The sequence below is a fragment of the Eptatretus burgeri genome, chromosome 1 (assembly GCF_056783735.1).
Source record: "Eptatretus burgeri isolate ZD-2024b chromosome 1, Ebu_testis_v1, whole genome shotgun sequence".
Lineage (NCBI taxonomy): Eukaryota > Metazoa > Chordata > Myxini > Myxiniformes > Myxinidae > Eptatretus > Eptatretus burgeri.
The window spans coordinates 110,572,856-110,588,681 of NC_140961.1; the positions used below are offsets into that span (position 1 = coordinate 110,572,856).

The 15,826-nt window shown below is 47.8% G+C and overlaps 1 protein-coding gene across 3 annotated transcripts in view; it reads left to right on the forward strand.

Moving 5' to 3' along the window:
• Positions 1 to 15,826, forward strand: part of DDB1 (damage specific DNA binding protein 1) — a 162,026-nt gene that overhangs the window by 33,521 nt on the left and 112,679 nt on the right. For all 3 annotated transcript variants that reach the window (XM_085894874.1, XM_085894868.1, XM_085894883.1), the window contains exons 8-13: positions 2,334 to 2,417; positions 4,611 to 4,727; positions 5,211 to 5,313; positions 5,478 to 5,553; positions 5,741 to 5,849; positions 6,051 to 6,229. In XM_085894874.1, coding sequence (XP_085751000.1) covers positions 2,334 to 2,417; positions 4,611 to 4,727; positions 5,211 to 5,313; positions 5,478 to 5,553; positions 5,741 to 5,849; positions 6,051 to 6,229 — 668 coding nt within the window. The remainder of the gene's footprint in view (positions 1 to 2,333; positions 2,418 to 4,610; positions 4,728 to 5,210; positions 5,314 to 5,477; positions 5,554 to 5,740; positions 5,850 to 6,050; positions 6,230 to 15,826) is intronic.

A 15,826-nucleotide genomic window follows, 5' to 3' on the forward strand; every position in this document is an offset into this window, starting at 1 on the left:
CAAACAACAGGTACGGAGAACTAATGTAACGTAGTAAGTAAGTTGGTGTAAAAGGCGCTGCATCAACAGCGGTAAACTTCCGAAATTTTTTTATTTAATGTCTCCACCGACGAAGTCGCCGGAAAGATTATGTTTTCAGGTTGTCTGTCCGTCCGTGATAGGTTTTTGGCCACGCGATAACTTAAGAATGGCTGAAGGGATCCATGTCAAACTTGGTACAAGTATGTATCATGATGTAAAGATTAACTGATTAGATTTTAGGATCCAAAGGTCAGACGATATGTGAGATGATAATTATGTTACCGTGCCAACTTGTGAAGCAATGATAGGATTTTGACCAAACTTGGTATAAGTATGCAGTATGATGTAAAGACAAACTGATTAGATGGCATCAAGAGTCAAAGGTCAGAGTCCATGATGGGTTTTCGTTACCGCGATAACTTGAGAATGGCTGAAGGGATTTAAATCAAACTTGGTACAAGTATTATAATGATGTAATCTTGTGAGTGGAGGCATATCTGTCAACGTTGCAAAGTCATGGAGTGCCGTTCTATTTTTCTATAGCCTTTAAAACCTTTCTTTCTTTCTCTTTTTACTTCAATTGAATTGTATCCTTGAACACTCTAGAGCAGAAAACACCTTCTTGCCACTTTCAAAAACCTTCTGTTTTGCATTACTTGGAGAAATATTTACACCGTCTTATGCCTTGAAGGCAATGTTACTGTGAGATTCAGCATTCGGACAAATATGGTGGTGCCGAGTGCTGTTAGTTTAATGATGAATTCAAAGCAGGAGTTTAAATGACGCTTCCCTTTTTCTCAAGACTACGTGGGGTAAGGTGTTGTATGAACTCTCCAGTTAACACTGTGACTTTGCTCAATTTACATATTGATCAACATTAAGTTAGTCTTTAAAAAATAGGACTGCTTGTCTTTAAATTCACCTGGATCAGGAGCAACAGTCACTCAAACTCCCCGCAGACTCCCTTCGACCCTGAATTTTTTTAATGCCGTGAACAAACTTTGTTACATCAAGGGTGATGAAGGTTATGGTCAAGTTTCATTGAAATTAAGTGTGTAGTTTGGAGAAGAGAGCAAATTACTATTTTATGGGGTCAGAAACCCCCCTGAAAACCCCATTAACGAGCGCATATTTTGATGCAGTCGATAAACTTTGGTACATCACAGGTGATTAAGGTTGTCATGTTACCATGTTTCATCGATATCGTGTGTGTAGTTTCCGAGAGATAGCAAATACCTATTTTGGGGAGTCCCCCCCCCCCACTAGAACCCCTTGATGGCAGATTTTGATGTGGTCACTGCTCTTTGGTTCAACTCGCGTGATGAATGTTGTGGTCAAGTTTCATCAAAATTGTGTGTAGTTTCGGAAAAGAGAGCAAATACTTATTTTGTGGGGTCAGAAACCCCCCTGTAGACCCCCTTAACGAGCGCATATTTTGATGCGGTCGATAAACTTTGGTACATCACAGGTGATTAAGGTTGTCATGTTACCATGTTTCATCGATATCGTGTGTGTAGTTTCCGAGAGATAGCAAATACCTATTTTGGGGAGTCATCCCCCCCCTCCCCCCGCAGAACCCCTTGATGGCAGATTTTGATGTGGTCACTGCTCTTTGGTTCAACTCGCGTGATGAACGTTGTGGTCAAGTTTCATCAAAATTGTGTGTAATTTTGGAAAAGAGAGCAAATACTTATTTTGTGGGGTCAAACACCACCACGTAAACCCCCTTCATGAGTGCAGATTTTGATGTGGTCGATGCTCTTTGATACATTACGGGTGAGGAAGGTTGTGGTCAAGTTTCATCGAAATTGTGTAATTTTGGAGAAGAGAAAATACCTGTACCAATTTTGGGAGGGTCAAAAAAAACCCCATAGATGTCCTTGATGAGTGCAGATTTTGATGTGGTCAATAAGCCTTTGTTTGGCATTGGATATGAAGCTTGAGGCCAAGTTTCATCAAAATCATGTGTTTGGTTCAAGCGATAATGACTGAAGTGTTCACTGACTGACTCACTCGCCTACGGACATTGCTCGATCGCATAAGCTCACCTGACGAAAGTCCAGGTGAGCTAAAAATGTCTTCCTGACCACTCGCCAACTACATTTTCTGTTTATAAAAAAAAAGCGGAAATGAATACATTTTGCTTGACCAAATCATCCAGAATTGTTGACATGTTTCAATTTATTAAATCCTTGAAATGCGGTAAAACAATTGGGATGAGCTCAGGGTATCAAGTTGAAGAGGCTTGAATCTTGGGACATGCTTTTTGATTGCTTGTGCTAATACAAAACTCTATCATTTCTCCACAATAGACGTCGATTGCCGAGTGTATCACTTATTTGGACAACGGCGTCGTATTCATCGGCTCGCGGCTTGGCGATTCTCAGCTTGTTAAGGTGAGGTCACTCGGTTGATTGATTCTTGATTTGTTTGTGTCTTCACAATACCACTGTGCTCGTGGATTTAACTTTGGATGAAGCAAGTGCTTTCATCGTTACGTTTTCTGCACCTTGTATTGATCAACACAGGAAAAAAGTGTTGAATACAGTTGTGTTTGTTTACCTTTTTTGTAAAACTTAATACAAGATGATCATTGACACTTTTCTTTAAGGAACTTCAATTTCTCTCAAAGGGTGGGGTCATGATGGACACTGCTCATTTTCAAGGCTCATTGCCTTGACTCTCTTTTTACAGAAAAGGCAAAGGCTCTTCATCCATAACTTCCTGTGCCAAGGTGAAGAAATTCCTCGCTCCTTTTTACTCCTCCACCAGTACTGCTCTTGGCAGCATCAGTGCCCTCGTACACAGAAACTGTTTATCTGCTTTGTCTACTCCTCTTCCTCCACACCCCTCCTCTTCCACCCTCCTCACCCCTCCACACATCTCCTCTGCTCTTATCCAGGTCATTTTTCAACAGCTGGCCTGCATTAATCATGCAATTTTGCTAACATTTCGACAATTTATATAAATGGTGGTAAATGTGACCCTCTTAACTGGAAACTTGTCACCCTTCTCTCCATAATAATTGAGCAAAGCAATGGAATCTGAGTATAATTGGAGTGGATCTCTGACCATCAGTTTGGTTTCTGCACAAGTAAATCCACCTTGGATATGTTGCTGCTTCATCAGCAATGGATGGATGCCATAAATCTCAAACAAGTGGTCATGTTCATCTCACTGGACATCTTCTGTCAATTGGTCTCTGTCTGGCACCCTGCCCTGCTTTCTAAACTATCAGCTAATAATATATAGGGTTCCCTCCGAATCTGGCTATCAGATTTCCTGTGCGCTCGTAAACGATGGGTTGTTTTGGATGTTCACATGTTGTACTTCTATCACATGTACTTTAAGAGGCTGCCCTTTAGGTAGTATTTTGGGATCACTTCTGTTCTTGATGAAGAACAGTGGCATGTCTTCATCACTGCAAAATCCTTTAAATTCACTTCACAGATGAGTCCAATCTGTGTAGAGTGGTGAGGCAAACTCTCAACCAGGCAGGCTGCGGCAGTATGTCATCTCTGCCAATTCAGATAAAATTAGCAACTGGTCATCTACCTGGAACATTCATGTTGGGGCAAAAAAGACCCAATTTCTTACTTTGTCTCTCCCTTAGGACAGACATGCAATTTCCCCAATTTATTGCTGAAGTCGGCATTTGGGAGAGGTACAGTCTCTGGAGCTCCTGAATTTTACTACCAGGTGCAACCTCTGTTAGGTATTTCATATCGAGAAGCTGACCTCTAATGCCAGCTATCAACTCGAAATCTTCCACATGGTCAACTCCTTTGTCTTCCATCCAAAAATTAATAATTATGAAGAAAGCCCTCATCTGGGTTATCATGGTATGTGGCTCCCCATTGGTAACTGGTGCTGCTGCTTCCCATCTTGCCACCTCTGAGGCCCTGAAATATAATGCCCTCCATCTCATTGGAATCTCACGGTAGGAAACTGAATGTCAAGATCTGATGCTTGTTCACCTCAGGCTGGCTGGTGACCTTGCAGTTTTTATCGGCTCTCATTTAGTCCTTCTCCTCATGCTCTGGCTCCTCTCCGCCGGCTCTTTCCTCTCTCGGTCGCATGCATTCAGCCAGAATCCCATTCCTTGATGTCTTCCCAAGGCTAAACTCAACACTCACCTCCATTCTTTCACATCCTTCTTTTCTCAACTGTTGAACTGTCTTCCTGAGGCTTTCATCATGCACTCTTCCCTCCAGGATTTTAAATCTTCTTCCCACCACCATGAACTGGCAGCCATTTGCCTGGCTATGGTTTACTACACCCACTGAGACCCTGTTCTTACCCTTCTACAATTTGCTCTCCTTCTGCTGTGGTTGATACTTTTGTTGTTGTCACAGTTTCACCTTTGCCACTTTGCTTCTTCTCTTCAGGATGTGATGATAGTTCAGGATGATAGTCGCCCAGGATAGTCTCAATACCTGTATACAATACAATTAAAAAAAAATAAATTAATGTGAAGACGATCTGTCAAAGCTAATTTTGGTAACCCTTGAGTGATGAACATTCAGTAATGCCATCAAATTCTGTTTCATGCTTTGTTTGTCTATCTTCCAATCACCTATGATTTACAGCTGAATGTGGACAGCAATGACCAGGGCTCCTATGTCACAGTAATGGAGACATTTACCAACCTGGGCCCCATTGTGGACATGTGCGTGGTGGATCTCGAACGCCAAGGGCAGGGCCAGGTTGGTGATATATCTGGGCAGCCTCAGGGGTTGGCTAAATTGAGAAAATGGGAAGAGAATGAAGAAGATAGGATAAGGGTGGTGTGGGGGGAGGGGGAAGGGGGATGCAGTTTTGTTTGGGAGAAAAGGGTAAAGAGGAAGGGAGAGCAAAGAGATGTAGGAGTTGGGGTGTGGAGGAGGGGGTCATGATTCTTCCACTTTAACTTATAAGTATATTATGTATATAGCCCCAATGGAAACTTGTAAAATAGTATGAAGTGGTTGAAAAATGTTCCATACATCCATTACAATTTTTTAACAACAGACAAGGGCTTGCAAAGAAGCATATTTTAAATGGCAGTTCAATTTTAAGTCTTCATCGTGAGGATCACTATCGAGCCTTATCCATCATCACTTACCCTTTTACATCACTTACCCTTACAAACCAGCTCTCAGCTCTGCAATGATATTCACAATTTTCTGACCTTTATCACATTTTTCTAGTTGGTCACTTGCTCTGGAGCCTTCAAAGAGGGTTCGTTGCGTATAATTAGAAATGGCATCGGCATCCATGAGCATGCCAGCATTGACCTGCCTGGGATCAAAGGTACACTCAACACACTGCAATCTCATTTAATTTGCAATCCCACTGTTGCACACTAAAATAGTTGCTTCAGATGCTTAAAATGCTGAGCTCTTGTGCATTTCCCCTTCAAGGGTTGTCTTTGTTGATATCTCCTTCCCTTCTTGATCCTCCTTTTCATCTTTCAGGGTTGTGGCCTCTTCGCTCAGATCCCAATAGCAAGCAGGATAATATGCTTGTGCTGTCGTTTGTTGGACAAACCAGGTATGTCTAGTGTGAAAGAGCTTTTTGCAATCTCATGAGATCTGGTTCAATGGCTTATTAAAGAATACAGTTTTTGGAAAAGACAAAGTTGAGAAGAAGCTACTATGGACAACTCGGTGACAGGGCACAGCGTAGTTTATTTTCTCTCTACTATGTAAGAAGCTACTATGTACGTTGTCTTTCGCAGAGTGCTGATGCTGACTGGTGAGGAGGTAGAAGAGACAGAGCTGGCAGGGTTTGCCAGTGACAAGCAAACGTTCTACTGTGGGAATGTAGCGCACAATCAGCTTATACAGGTTGACAGCTGATGCAAGAAGTCTTTCTGTTTATTTTTAAACACCAAGCGATGATATCATATAAATTTCCACATGCTTTAAATAAACATTATGGTCTTGTGTTGTGCTGGAAGTTTCCTCCAAAGTTTATGCTCTGTCAATACTTGATTCCAACCACAGCCTCCTTTCTTTCCATGCCCCTCTCAACATTTTGTCGGCTAGATAACATCGGCATCCATAAGGCTAGTGAGGCAAAGCTCGAAGGCTTTGGTGAGTGAATGGAAGGAGGTGAATGGTAAAAACATCAGCGTGGCATCCTGCAACCTTCGCCAGGTGGTGTGCGCCGTTGGCAGACTGCTCTACTACCTGGAGATAAAACCACAGCAGTTACAGAAGATCAGGTATGTTTGGTGTGGTGATTTCTCTCTCTCTCTCTCTCTCTCTCTCTCTCTCTCTCTCTCTCACACACACACACACACACACACACACACACACACACACACACACACACACACACACACACACACACACACACACACACACACACACACACACACACACACACACACACACACACACACACCAAAGAATACCTCCACATAACGAGGCTGATCCTGAAAACACACCTCTACCCAAGAAACAAAATGAAAGCCATAAGCCAATTTGCAGGACCGGTGTTCCGATACAGCTGGGAAATAATAAACTGCCCATAATTGGAAGTCAACATACGAGATATCAAAACAAGGAAATGACTCATGATCCACAAAATCATCATTTGACAAAGGTATTTGACATTTGACATTTGACAAAGCCAGTGGTCGCCTCCTCAAATTATATACACCACCAGAACCACTGCCACCGTTTTCGACACAACCCGTCTTTCCAGCACTGCAGCTTTGATTTCAGTGATATTGTACCCTGACCACTCTCGGACGTCATCAACTCAACGCATCTTTGGTCGACTTCTCAAATGATGACGTCTCTCCGGAAAACCATCCCACAACAGCTGCTGTCAGTGCATGGACAAGCCATGCTGCCTTATGTTCCATCGCATTGTTACTGCTGAGGCACCATTGGTCACCATTCATCTCCATTAGACTCATTTGTAACAGCTGAGGGGGACTATCCTGCTGTGTATCCGGTTGGCTGGAATAGGAGAGGTATCCAATCTCCTCGCTGCAGGTTACGACAGTTTGGAGTAACCAAACCATCATATCAAACCTCCACACCATCCACAAAATGTTCTCCATAAATCAGTGCATCCCAAGAATGTACCTGCCGAGACCAGGAGGCGGCAGTCGTCTGATGGAGCTCAATGAAGTGCACAGAGTGACGGCTGTCGGATTGACTGATTATGTGAAAAGTTCAACAGATTACCGAATCCAATTTGTGCGTAAGCACAGACGGCAAGTCAGAAAAGGTATACTTCATCCACCTTGCAAAATATTTCTAGACAGGTATGAATAGATGTCACATCTGAAACCGAAACAGCAACGAATTGCAAAAACAAAATATATCGCGAAATATCAACAGATTATACACTGATAATTAGGAGTAAGATAAAGGAACAGAAAGGTCAAAAAATAATAAGAGTTAAGACAGATTAGGCATCAAACTAGAAGTCTCATTGGAATGGCTAAGAAGAGGTCAGCTCAACTGGGTTGGAGGACAAATCATAAATGCGCAAGATCAAGGAAACTATACCAATTGCTTCAAGAAAATGGCAGAGCTAAGTCAGTCGGATCGGCGTAGGTTCTGCAAGGTAGAAACAGAAAGCTTGAGTCGCCTCCTTTCAGGATGTAAAAAAAACTGTCAGAACAGCTGTACACACAACGGCAGAACAAGTTGTATGTAGAGTAATCCACTGACACACTTGCAAATATTTCAATATTCTCGTTTCAGAAAACTCATGGAAACATGAACCAAACGCAATAGTTGAAAACCTGGATGTAATGCTCATGTACAATTGATTGGACATGATATTGAAATATACACGCCTTTCTATATAACGTCCCACATTTGACGGTGCATGTCAGCAGAAATTCCACCATGAGGTCCAAGGTATTTTCTGTAGAACTCCGATATAGAATTCTGAGGAGGCGTAGTTCTGGGGAAAGGTATAAAAAATTTCTCGTGAAAGAAATTCCCAAGAACACAGTGAGCTCCATCCTTAGGAAATGGAAAGAGTGTGGAACTACCCAGACTCTTCCTCGAGCTGGCCATCTGACCAAACTGAGCAACTGAGTAAGAAGGACCTTGGTCAGGGATGGGACCAAGAATCCAATGACAACCCTGACAGAAATAGAGTTCCTTGGATGAGATGGGAGAACCTTCTGGAAGGACAACAATCTCTGCAGCACTTCACAAATCTCGGCTTTATGGGAGAGTGGCCAGACGGAAGCTATTCCTGAGAATAGGCACATGACAGCACACCTGGATTTTGCAAAAAGGCACGTGAAAGACTGAGAGCACGTGGCAAAAGATGATGTGGGCTGATGAGACGAAAATTGAACTCTTTGGCCTGAATGCAAAGCGCTGCATCCTACGGAAACCGAACACAGCTCGTCATCTATCGAACATAATCCCTACCGTGAAGAATGGTAGTGGCAGCATCATGCTATGGGGATGCTTTTCAGTGGCAGCTACTGAAAGATTTATGAGGATAGAGGGAACAATGAATGGTAGCAAATATTAGCAAATCCTTGAGGAGAACCTGCTTCAGAGTGCAAAAGACCTTAGACTGTGGTGAAGATTTAAATTCCAACAGGAGAATGACCCCAAGAATGCAGCCAAAGCAGCACTGGAATGGCTTCAGAACAAGAACGTGAAAGTCCTCGAGTGGCCCAGCCAAAGCCCAGACTTGAAGCCATTTGAGAATCTCTGGAAAGACTTGAAGATTGCTGTTCACCGGCACTCTTCATCCAAGTTGACAGAGCTTGAGCAAATCTGCAAGGAAGAATGGGAGAAACTCCCCAAATCCAGATGTATAAATCTGATACACACATACCCAAGAAGACTCAAAGCTGTAATCACTGCCAAAAGCACTTCTACACCGTTTTGACTCAGGGGGCTGAATACTTCTGCAAATTAGGTATTTATATTTTTAATTTTCCAACATTCCATAAGTACAACAAAATTTAAATATGCATTTCAATAAAATGGACATTATCAAAGCTTTTCAACTTGCACTCCTCAGGATAAAACCGCAAGCAGATGAAGAAGAAGCACCAAACTCCTATTTATAAAGTTGCAATGTAGTGTGCTCAACATTGATTCATTGAAAGGAAGGTTGGGATTACCTGATTGGTGGAACCACAGAGCATCATGAATAATGATTAGGCTGAGATAAATCACCAAAAACTGGCAGAAACGTAATGCTAATTAGCTGAGGTCTCGTTGCGGGGGAGGGGCGGGTGTTTTCATGATGACTCAACGTTGACCGTGGTGCAGTTGTCACACAGTCAAGCCATCATAGTCAAAATACAAATAAAGTTCAAATTCTTTCTGTCCACCCACCTACAAAATGGAATTTCAGTGCCAGTATGATGCTCGGTATGTGTGCCACACATCTTTGAGATTGAAGGATCACATTGAACAAGTCACTTTGGGGATCAGATGGGGATATCTGATCCCCAAATAGAGACAACCAACTCGGGCTTGTAAGAATGTACATCGTATGACAATCAATCCATGTGCCTCTGCAATTGGTTTCCATTTACTGAATAATTCTCAGTGTGCAGAGCATTACCGTATTCACTGGTTTAAAATCCTGAGTAGAGGATGCAGTTTAGCTCACCTTCGTGCAATGGAGGCCACATTCATCAGGTCAACTTGTTACGGATTTGGAAACCTTGTGCACACAAGCAGCCAGAGTCTCCGTAGTTCAGTTATTTCGATAAGTATGTGTTAATAGTTAGAATCCTTCGTTCTGTCTAATGGCAATTACATGTGTGCGCTACAAGTTATTGGTTTCAGCTAGGTTTTTCCTCATCAACAACAACTACTACTACATCCACTACAACAACGCCACCGTCCCGCACTCGACCGGTTGCCATTGCTCACGTGTTTTCGGCTGAAGGCGTGGGCGGAGCCTCCAACACCTCAGATCGAGCCTCCGTCCCAAGGAAGAGCATGGACCGTTTCCTCCAGCCAATGAGTGAAGGGTGAGCATGACACGCATGCCCCAGCCAATCGGGAGGTGACCACGAGTCATCCGACAACCCCTCGTCCAATCAGGAGGCGAGTGGGAGTAGAAGAGACTCTTCTCACCTCAGAAGAGTCGAGTGGTTGTCTGGACCAGTGTTGGGCAGACAAGCGTGCGTTCTGCAGGATCATGGCGATTGCGGTCTGCGGTCTTGGTGGCGAGTGCGACTTAGTCTGGGTCGTGGGTTCGAGTCCCACCATGGTGGTTTGCGTTGGAGCGCTCGAGCTGGGATCCCCGTTTCCGTACACTGACTCCGAGCTCCACAAGTGCGGGTCCGGTGAAACCACACGAGGTGGGGAGGTACCCGGCTCTACCGAAAATAGACCCATGAGGTCCATTTCGTGTGCGTGCGTGCGCGTGTGCGTGTGTCGCCGTCCTGTAAGTTGAATTGTTAAGTGCTTTTTCCTTGCTCATTGTACATTGCCTGCCTTTTATTCGTGATAACCCTGCACTGTGTGCTCCCTCCCTGATTATTATTGTAAAATAACCCCCCACCCCCGTGCTAAATGTACCAGCTCGTTTTCTGTGCTTTCCTCCATTGGCCGAGCATGGTGCGTGTTGCGAATTGGTAGGGCCGTTCGTGCCGTGGATTGTTCATTGGGACCGGCGCGGGTCTGGTAACTCCGCTCGGTTACGCCGGATCAGAGTCTGTACCTGCGATTCGGTCCAGAGTCGGCCGAGGGTGTGGTTTTCCCCGCTAGTTGGACGACGTGGGTACTTAGGTATTGTTGCGGTCTTCGCGCCCGCCAGCGTGCTGACGGCCACGTAACTCGAATCGCGGCACGTCGCCCACCGGACGGACAATCCAGTCGTGACCCTCTCGGACTAACGCCGGGAACCAGTCACGGGTGGACCTTTCGGTCTCACCGCGATCGAGCCAATCAGCCCCCGCGTGGGATAGGGTTGCTCGCCAAATTCGAACTACCTAAGTACCCACGCGGAGGGTAGACCGGGCGATCGCACCTCGCCGCAGGTCGACTTCGGACACGGGCCACTTAAGCGACCCGTTCCGACTATCAGAATAACCGAGCGGTGTTATCGTCGACCTCGACGGTTCGATTAATTATCGGGCGTATTCAGCCCACTACCAACCCTTTACGTGAAGCAAGATGGGGGTTCAATGGGGAAAAGACGAAGCGAAGCGGGAGAACAGTTCAACAATAAAGCACATTTATTCTCGGCACACGGGAAGCACACAAATACAATTCCACCAAATGCACACAAAAAAACACAATTCCATTTACACAAAAAGCAAACATAAAAGTGAAAACACAGTGCAGAGCTAATACCGACTACCGAGCACACGGCAACACTTATACAATTCTACTTCTGAAGACGGCGCCGACAACACATACCCAAAACCAAGGAAAAGAAATACCCTCTAGAATGAGGTAGGTCTGGGGCCGAGACCTGCTCGGGCCTACCCGTCTGGTGATGATACGCGGAGCGGCGATGGCCCCGCAACCCCGCGGGCCTCGTGGACAGTGCCTGGCAGGGGGTGGGAACGGGGCCCCCTTGGTCGCACTATCTCAGCGCGGGGGGAAACAGGAGGGGTTGCTGATGCTCGGGGTATAGAGGATCTTTATTATGTGCGCGACGAGCGTCTCCACCTCGGCCAGGTCGCGCTGCCGGCCTCCCAGGGGTGCAGCTCCCTGCACGACGCGAGCACCCCTCGTCCGCCCTCGCCGCCTCTCCACAGCTCGTCCCCTCCGTTCCGACTTCAACGCACACGACGAGCAGCTCCACCGCCCGCGAAGTCTTGACTCTCTGTTCCGACTCCTTCGCCTCGTTCCGACCTTTACTACTTACTGACTCTCTCGTTCGTTCTTGTTTGCGACTCTCCGACCCCTCGTTCTCGTTCTGCTGACTCTTTCGCTCCGACTTTTACGACTCCTTTGACTGACGAACACCGTCCTTTTATCCCCCCCGTAACTTCGCCTTTGACCCCCTCCCTTTGACCTTTCAACTCGCTCCCCATTGGCCCGAGAAAAAGTGGGCGTGAAGGCTTTTTGATCCACAAATTTGCATATATCGATCGCCCTGTGGCAGGGGCCAATTCGCCCTCGCTCACCGATTGGACGGCAAAAAGTGGGCGTGTGTCGTTTTCGATCCGTTTTTGAAGCAGAAAATCCGTGGTTTTGTACACGCTGTTCGACGCGCGTTCTGCATGAGTCCAACACCGGTACCCACAGCGGGGCAAGAACGGTGGCGATGCTACGGTTGTGAGGTGTGCGTGAAGGTCGTGGCGGTTGTGGTGAAGCGGTGGTTGTGGTCGGTGGTTGATGTTGTGGTTGTGATCATGGCGGTTGGTCCAAAATAAAGATAGTAAAAGAAAAACGGCTATCCTGAAGAGTCGCAGCACGTATAAATGACATGTATTCCCACTAGACAACGGGTTTGGGCCTAACTACACATGCACTTACCGAGATACCTCACCTAAGGGACCTGAATGGTGGTTTGCGAATCTGGTAACCACAACACTACCCCCTTCCCTTTTTACAGACTCGTCCCGAGTCGTCAAATTTTCGTGTGCCATCATGTGTAGTTTTCCCCTAGTACACTTTACCTACGGATCCCTGAGTGCGACATTCATGGTATTCGTGTCCCCAAAATAAATAACCTGGGGGCTGCGTAACTACCTAAACAAACTCACTCACACGGACGACTTAAATAAAATTGCCGGCGCTAAGACATACATGCCGGGGGCGCACTCATATTTACAGTACATCTTACCTTAACTTACAAATTTTACACTAAACCATGGCCCAGGATCATCGAACTCTGCAAAAAGAAAGCAGTTAACAGGGAGCCAGGCTGCCCGCATGCAGTCTCTGACTCAAATAATGCAGGTGACAGGGAACGTGGCTGGCTGCTCACACGCAGTCCAAGGCCTTCCCTTTTGAACTGAACGCAGTGAACCACAACGGTGCATGGGCTGCACAACGCAGTCTCCGTGCCAGCTCAAGTGGCACACGCAATGAGCACAACGAATGGATGCATGAACACAAACACGGTGCACGGGCCGCCACTGCAGGCCCGTGTTGTAGCTGCCAACAGGGCAGTTCTCGCAGCTTGCAAACTGTTGCCTTGCGGATCCTGGCGCACATGGAAATGAACAGGGGGGGGGAAAGCAAAAATTGAACGGGGGCTGGTGAACAGGGGCAGTGGGCATGGCATGGCAAAGGCAGCAGGCAAACGCAGCCCGCAGAAGAAGGCCGCTGCAGGCAAACACAGCCGGCAGATGAACTGGCCGGCACAGGCCTTGAAGAAAAACAGCCAGCAGATGAACTGGCCGGCACAGGCCTTGAAGCAAACACGGCCAGCCGATGGCACAGGCCTTGCAGCAAAACAACAGCTGCCGATGAAGTTGGCCAGCTCTTGCCGTTCAGTGGAGGTTGGTGGAGGGAGTGCGGTGGTGCTGGCCACTTGGAGGGCGGGCTCGGACCTACCTACCTGTCTCCCTCCCAACCTATCGCCTTTGCCTGTCACTGTACATACCCACTCCCTTAATTTGTCAAACCCCAATTTAGCCCCAACTTATTTTTTTGTTGTTTTTATTTTTACTCCCCCACTATAAATCGTCCCCTAACCCCCTTTATCGTCCTTGTTCGGCTAACCTATCCTGTCACCTAGCCTACTCCCAACCCCTACGTTCCCTTCCCGGAGGGGAACAAGGGAGAGCTAACGTCCTGTGTCGAGGCCCAACGAAGCCTCAGAATGGCCTCCCCAGAGTTCGGCGATCTTAACACCAAGTGGGTCCAGCGGCCCACAACGACAGCGAGGGGATGGATGGTGCGGAGGGGTACATCTCCTAATCTACCCTAACCATTTAACTGTTAAACTACCCCGGGGCTTTCAACAAGTGCCTCTCGCTTAAACTATTGGTTCTATAAACCCAGATTCCCGTCGCCTGTGTTGGTGTCCTCACAATTTCGGGCCTCGCCCCCCAATTTTCTCTCCGTGCCCTCACACGGTCTCCTGGCTGGGACACGTGGCTCCCTTTGGCAGGCACGACCCTCTGCCGAATCTCCCGCTATGGCACCCCCGGGCACTACACTGCCTCCGAGCCTACCAGCTCCCTAACACCGGGGAGTGCCCCCCATGGCACCTCCCCTGAAACGCACACGTGGCAGGCCGGCCTCCCGGGCCCCTTTCCGAGGGTCACCCGTGCCCACTGCACTGCCCACGCGGCTAATGGCGCCCCGGGCCCCCGCACCAAGCAGGCGCACCCGTGCCCACTACTCTATCCCGGCCCCCCATGGGCCCATGGCCTACCGCGGCCGACTAGCCTGGTGCCCGGGGTACCCACTCAGCGATACTCACCTTTCGCAGCCACGCTCCCAAGCCCGTCAACAGGGCTCCTGCACCCCTCCAAACGGTCTCGAGCCTACTTTCCCACCAACAACAAAACGACCTCCATTTTTCAATTTGACTAACCCCCTAACTCACTTTATACTGACCCCGGGGTCCCTTGGGCGAGTCACTCCTCCCCCAATCACTCATCGCACCATGCATTCCCCATTCGCTCCATACACACAGACCCGCTGGCCTCACTCACTCAACATGTACACGTACTCACCTCACAACTCACCAACTCTTCAACACACTCACCGCTGAACTCTGCCATCCTTCTAACTACATCCCCTAACTAACTCGTGCTCCCACGTCGTCCCTTATACTACAGCACGTTCCTTTTAACACTACGTAGCTAAACTACGTCCCCTCTACACACTCACAAGTCTGTCACGGTCTCCAAATCAATCATTTTATTTCCCAACCTAAATCTGGCTACAATCCCTCTAACTAATCCATTCCACGGACTCCATGAGGACTTACCCCTGCCCCATGAAGTCGGTCTAGCTAAGCTAACCCTTCCCCCTAACTAGTTTCCATCCTGTGCCCAGGGTAAGGGGGTCTTTCACCCCTTGCCCAGGAATCCTGTACACCCGAAAGTGAGGCTTGTTTTTCCCTTTTTTTTTTTTTTTTCATGCCCAGCACCTGCGCGGCAACTCAGAGCTCGCGCACTTTGCACCTGCCCGTGACGTCATGCAGCTGCACGTGTTCCTCGTCCCTCCTTGGACGGGACCATCCGGCAGAGATACCCCTCCTGCCGGATTCCAACCCCACGTGCAGCCATGGCGTCACCGTGCGCATAAAAAAAACAAGCCCCACGTCTCGAGGGGTTCCCCACGCGAACACATGTGCTTTGCCCGTTGGAGCTTAACACACACGATCGCGCGGAGAACCCGTCCGGTCCAAATCCATTTACCTGCCCAAACCCTGTCCGTCCGCGGGATCGGCAAATCCACCGCGTGCGCCTCCGGACCAGGACTTCACTCTCGCAAGCGAGCACGTGGTGGTCTCGTGCGTTGCACAGCACGAACCTCGTGCTCACTGCTGGGTGAACCCGGCACGGTCCTCGAAACAACTACAGCCGCTACTCGGCTTTCGTTTCTCCCATGTCGCCGTCTCCGTCTCCATTCAACCCACGCACACCTGCGTGTCACGACGCACACAGTCCACTCAATCACATTCACACGGGGAGACGCGGCTGCGTGCTCCCGCATGCCGACCGACATCTCCCTCTCATACCGCTCTCTCACACACACGGTCTCCCTGGCACACAGCGACCTTGCACACGGCCGTTCACTCACGCGTGCGGGGGCACTCACCCGCGGTGCCTCACTCGCACTCCGTGCCTCATCCACACACGCGGGGGCACTCACCCGCGGTACCTCACTCATACTCCGTGCCTCATCCACACACGCGGGGGCACTCAACCGCGGTGCCTCAT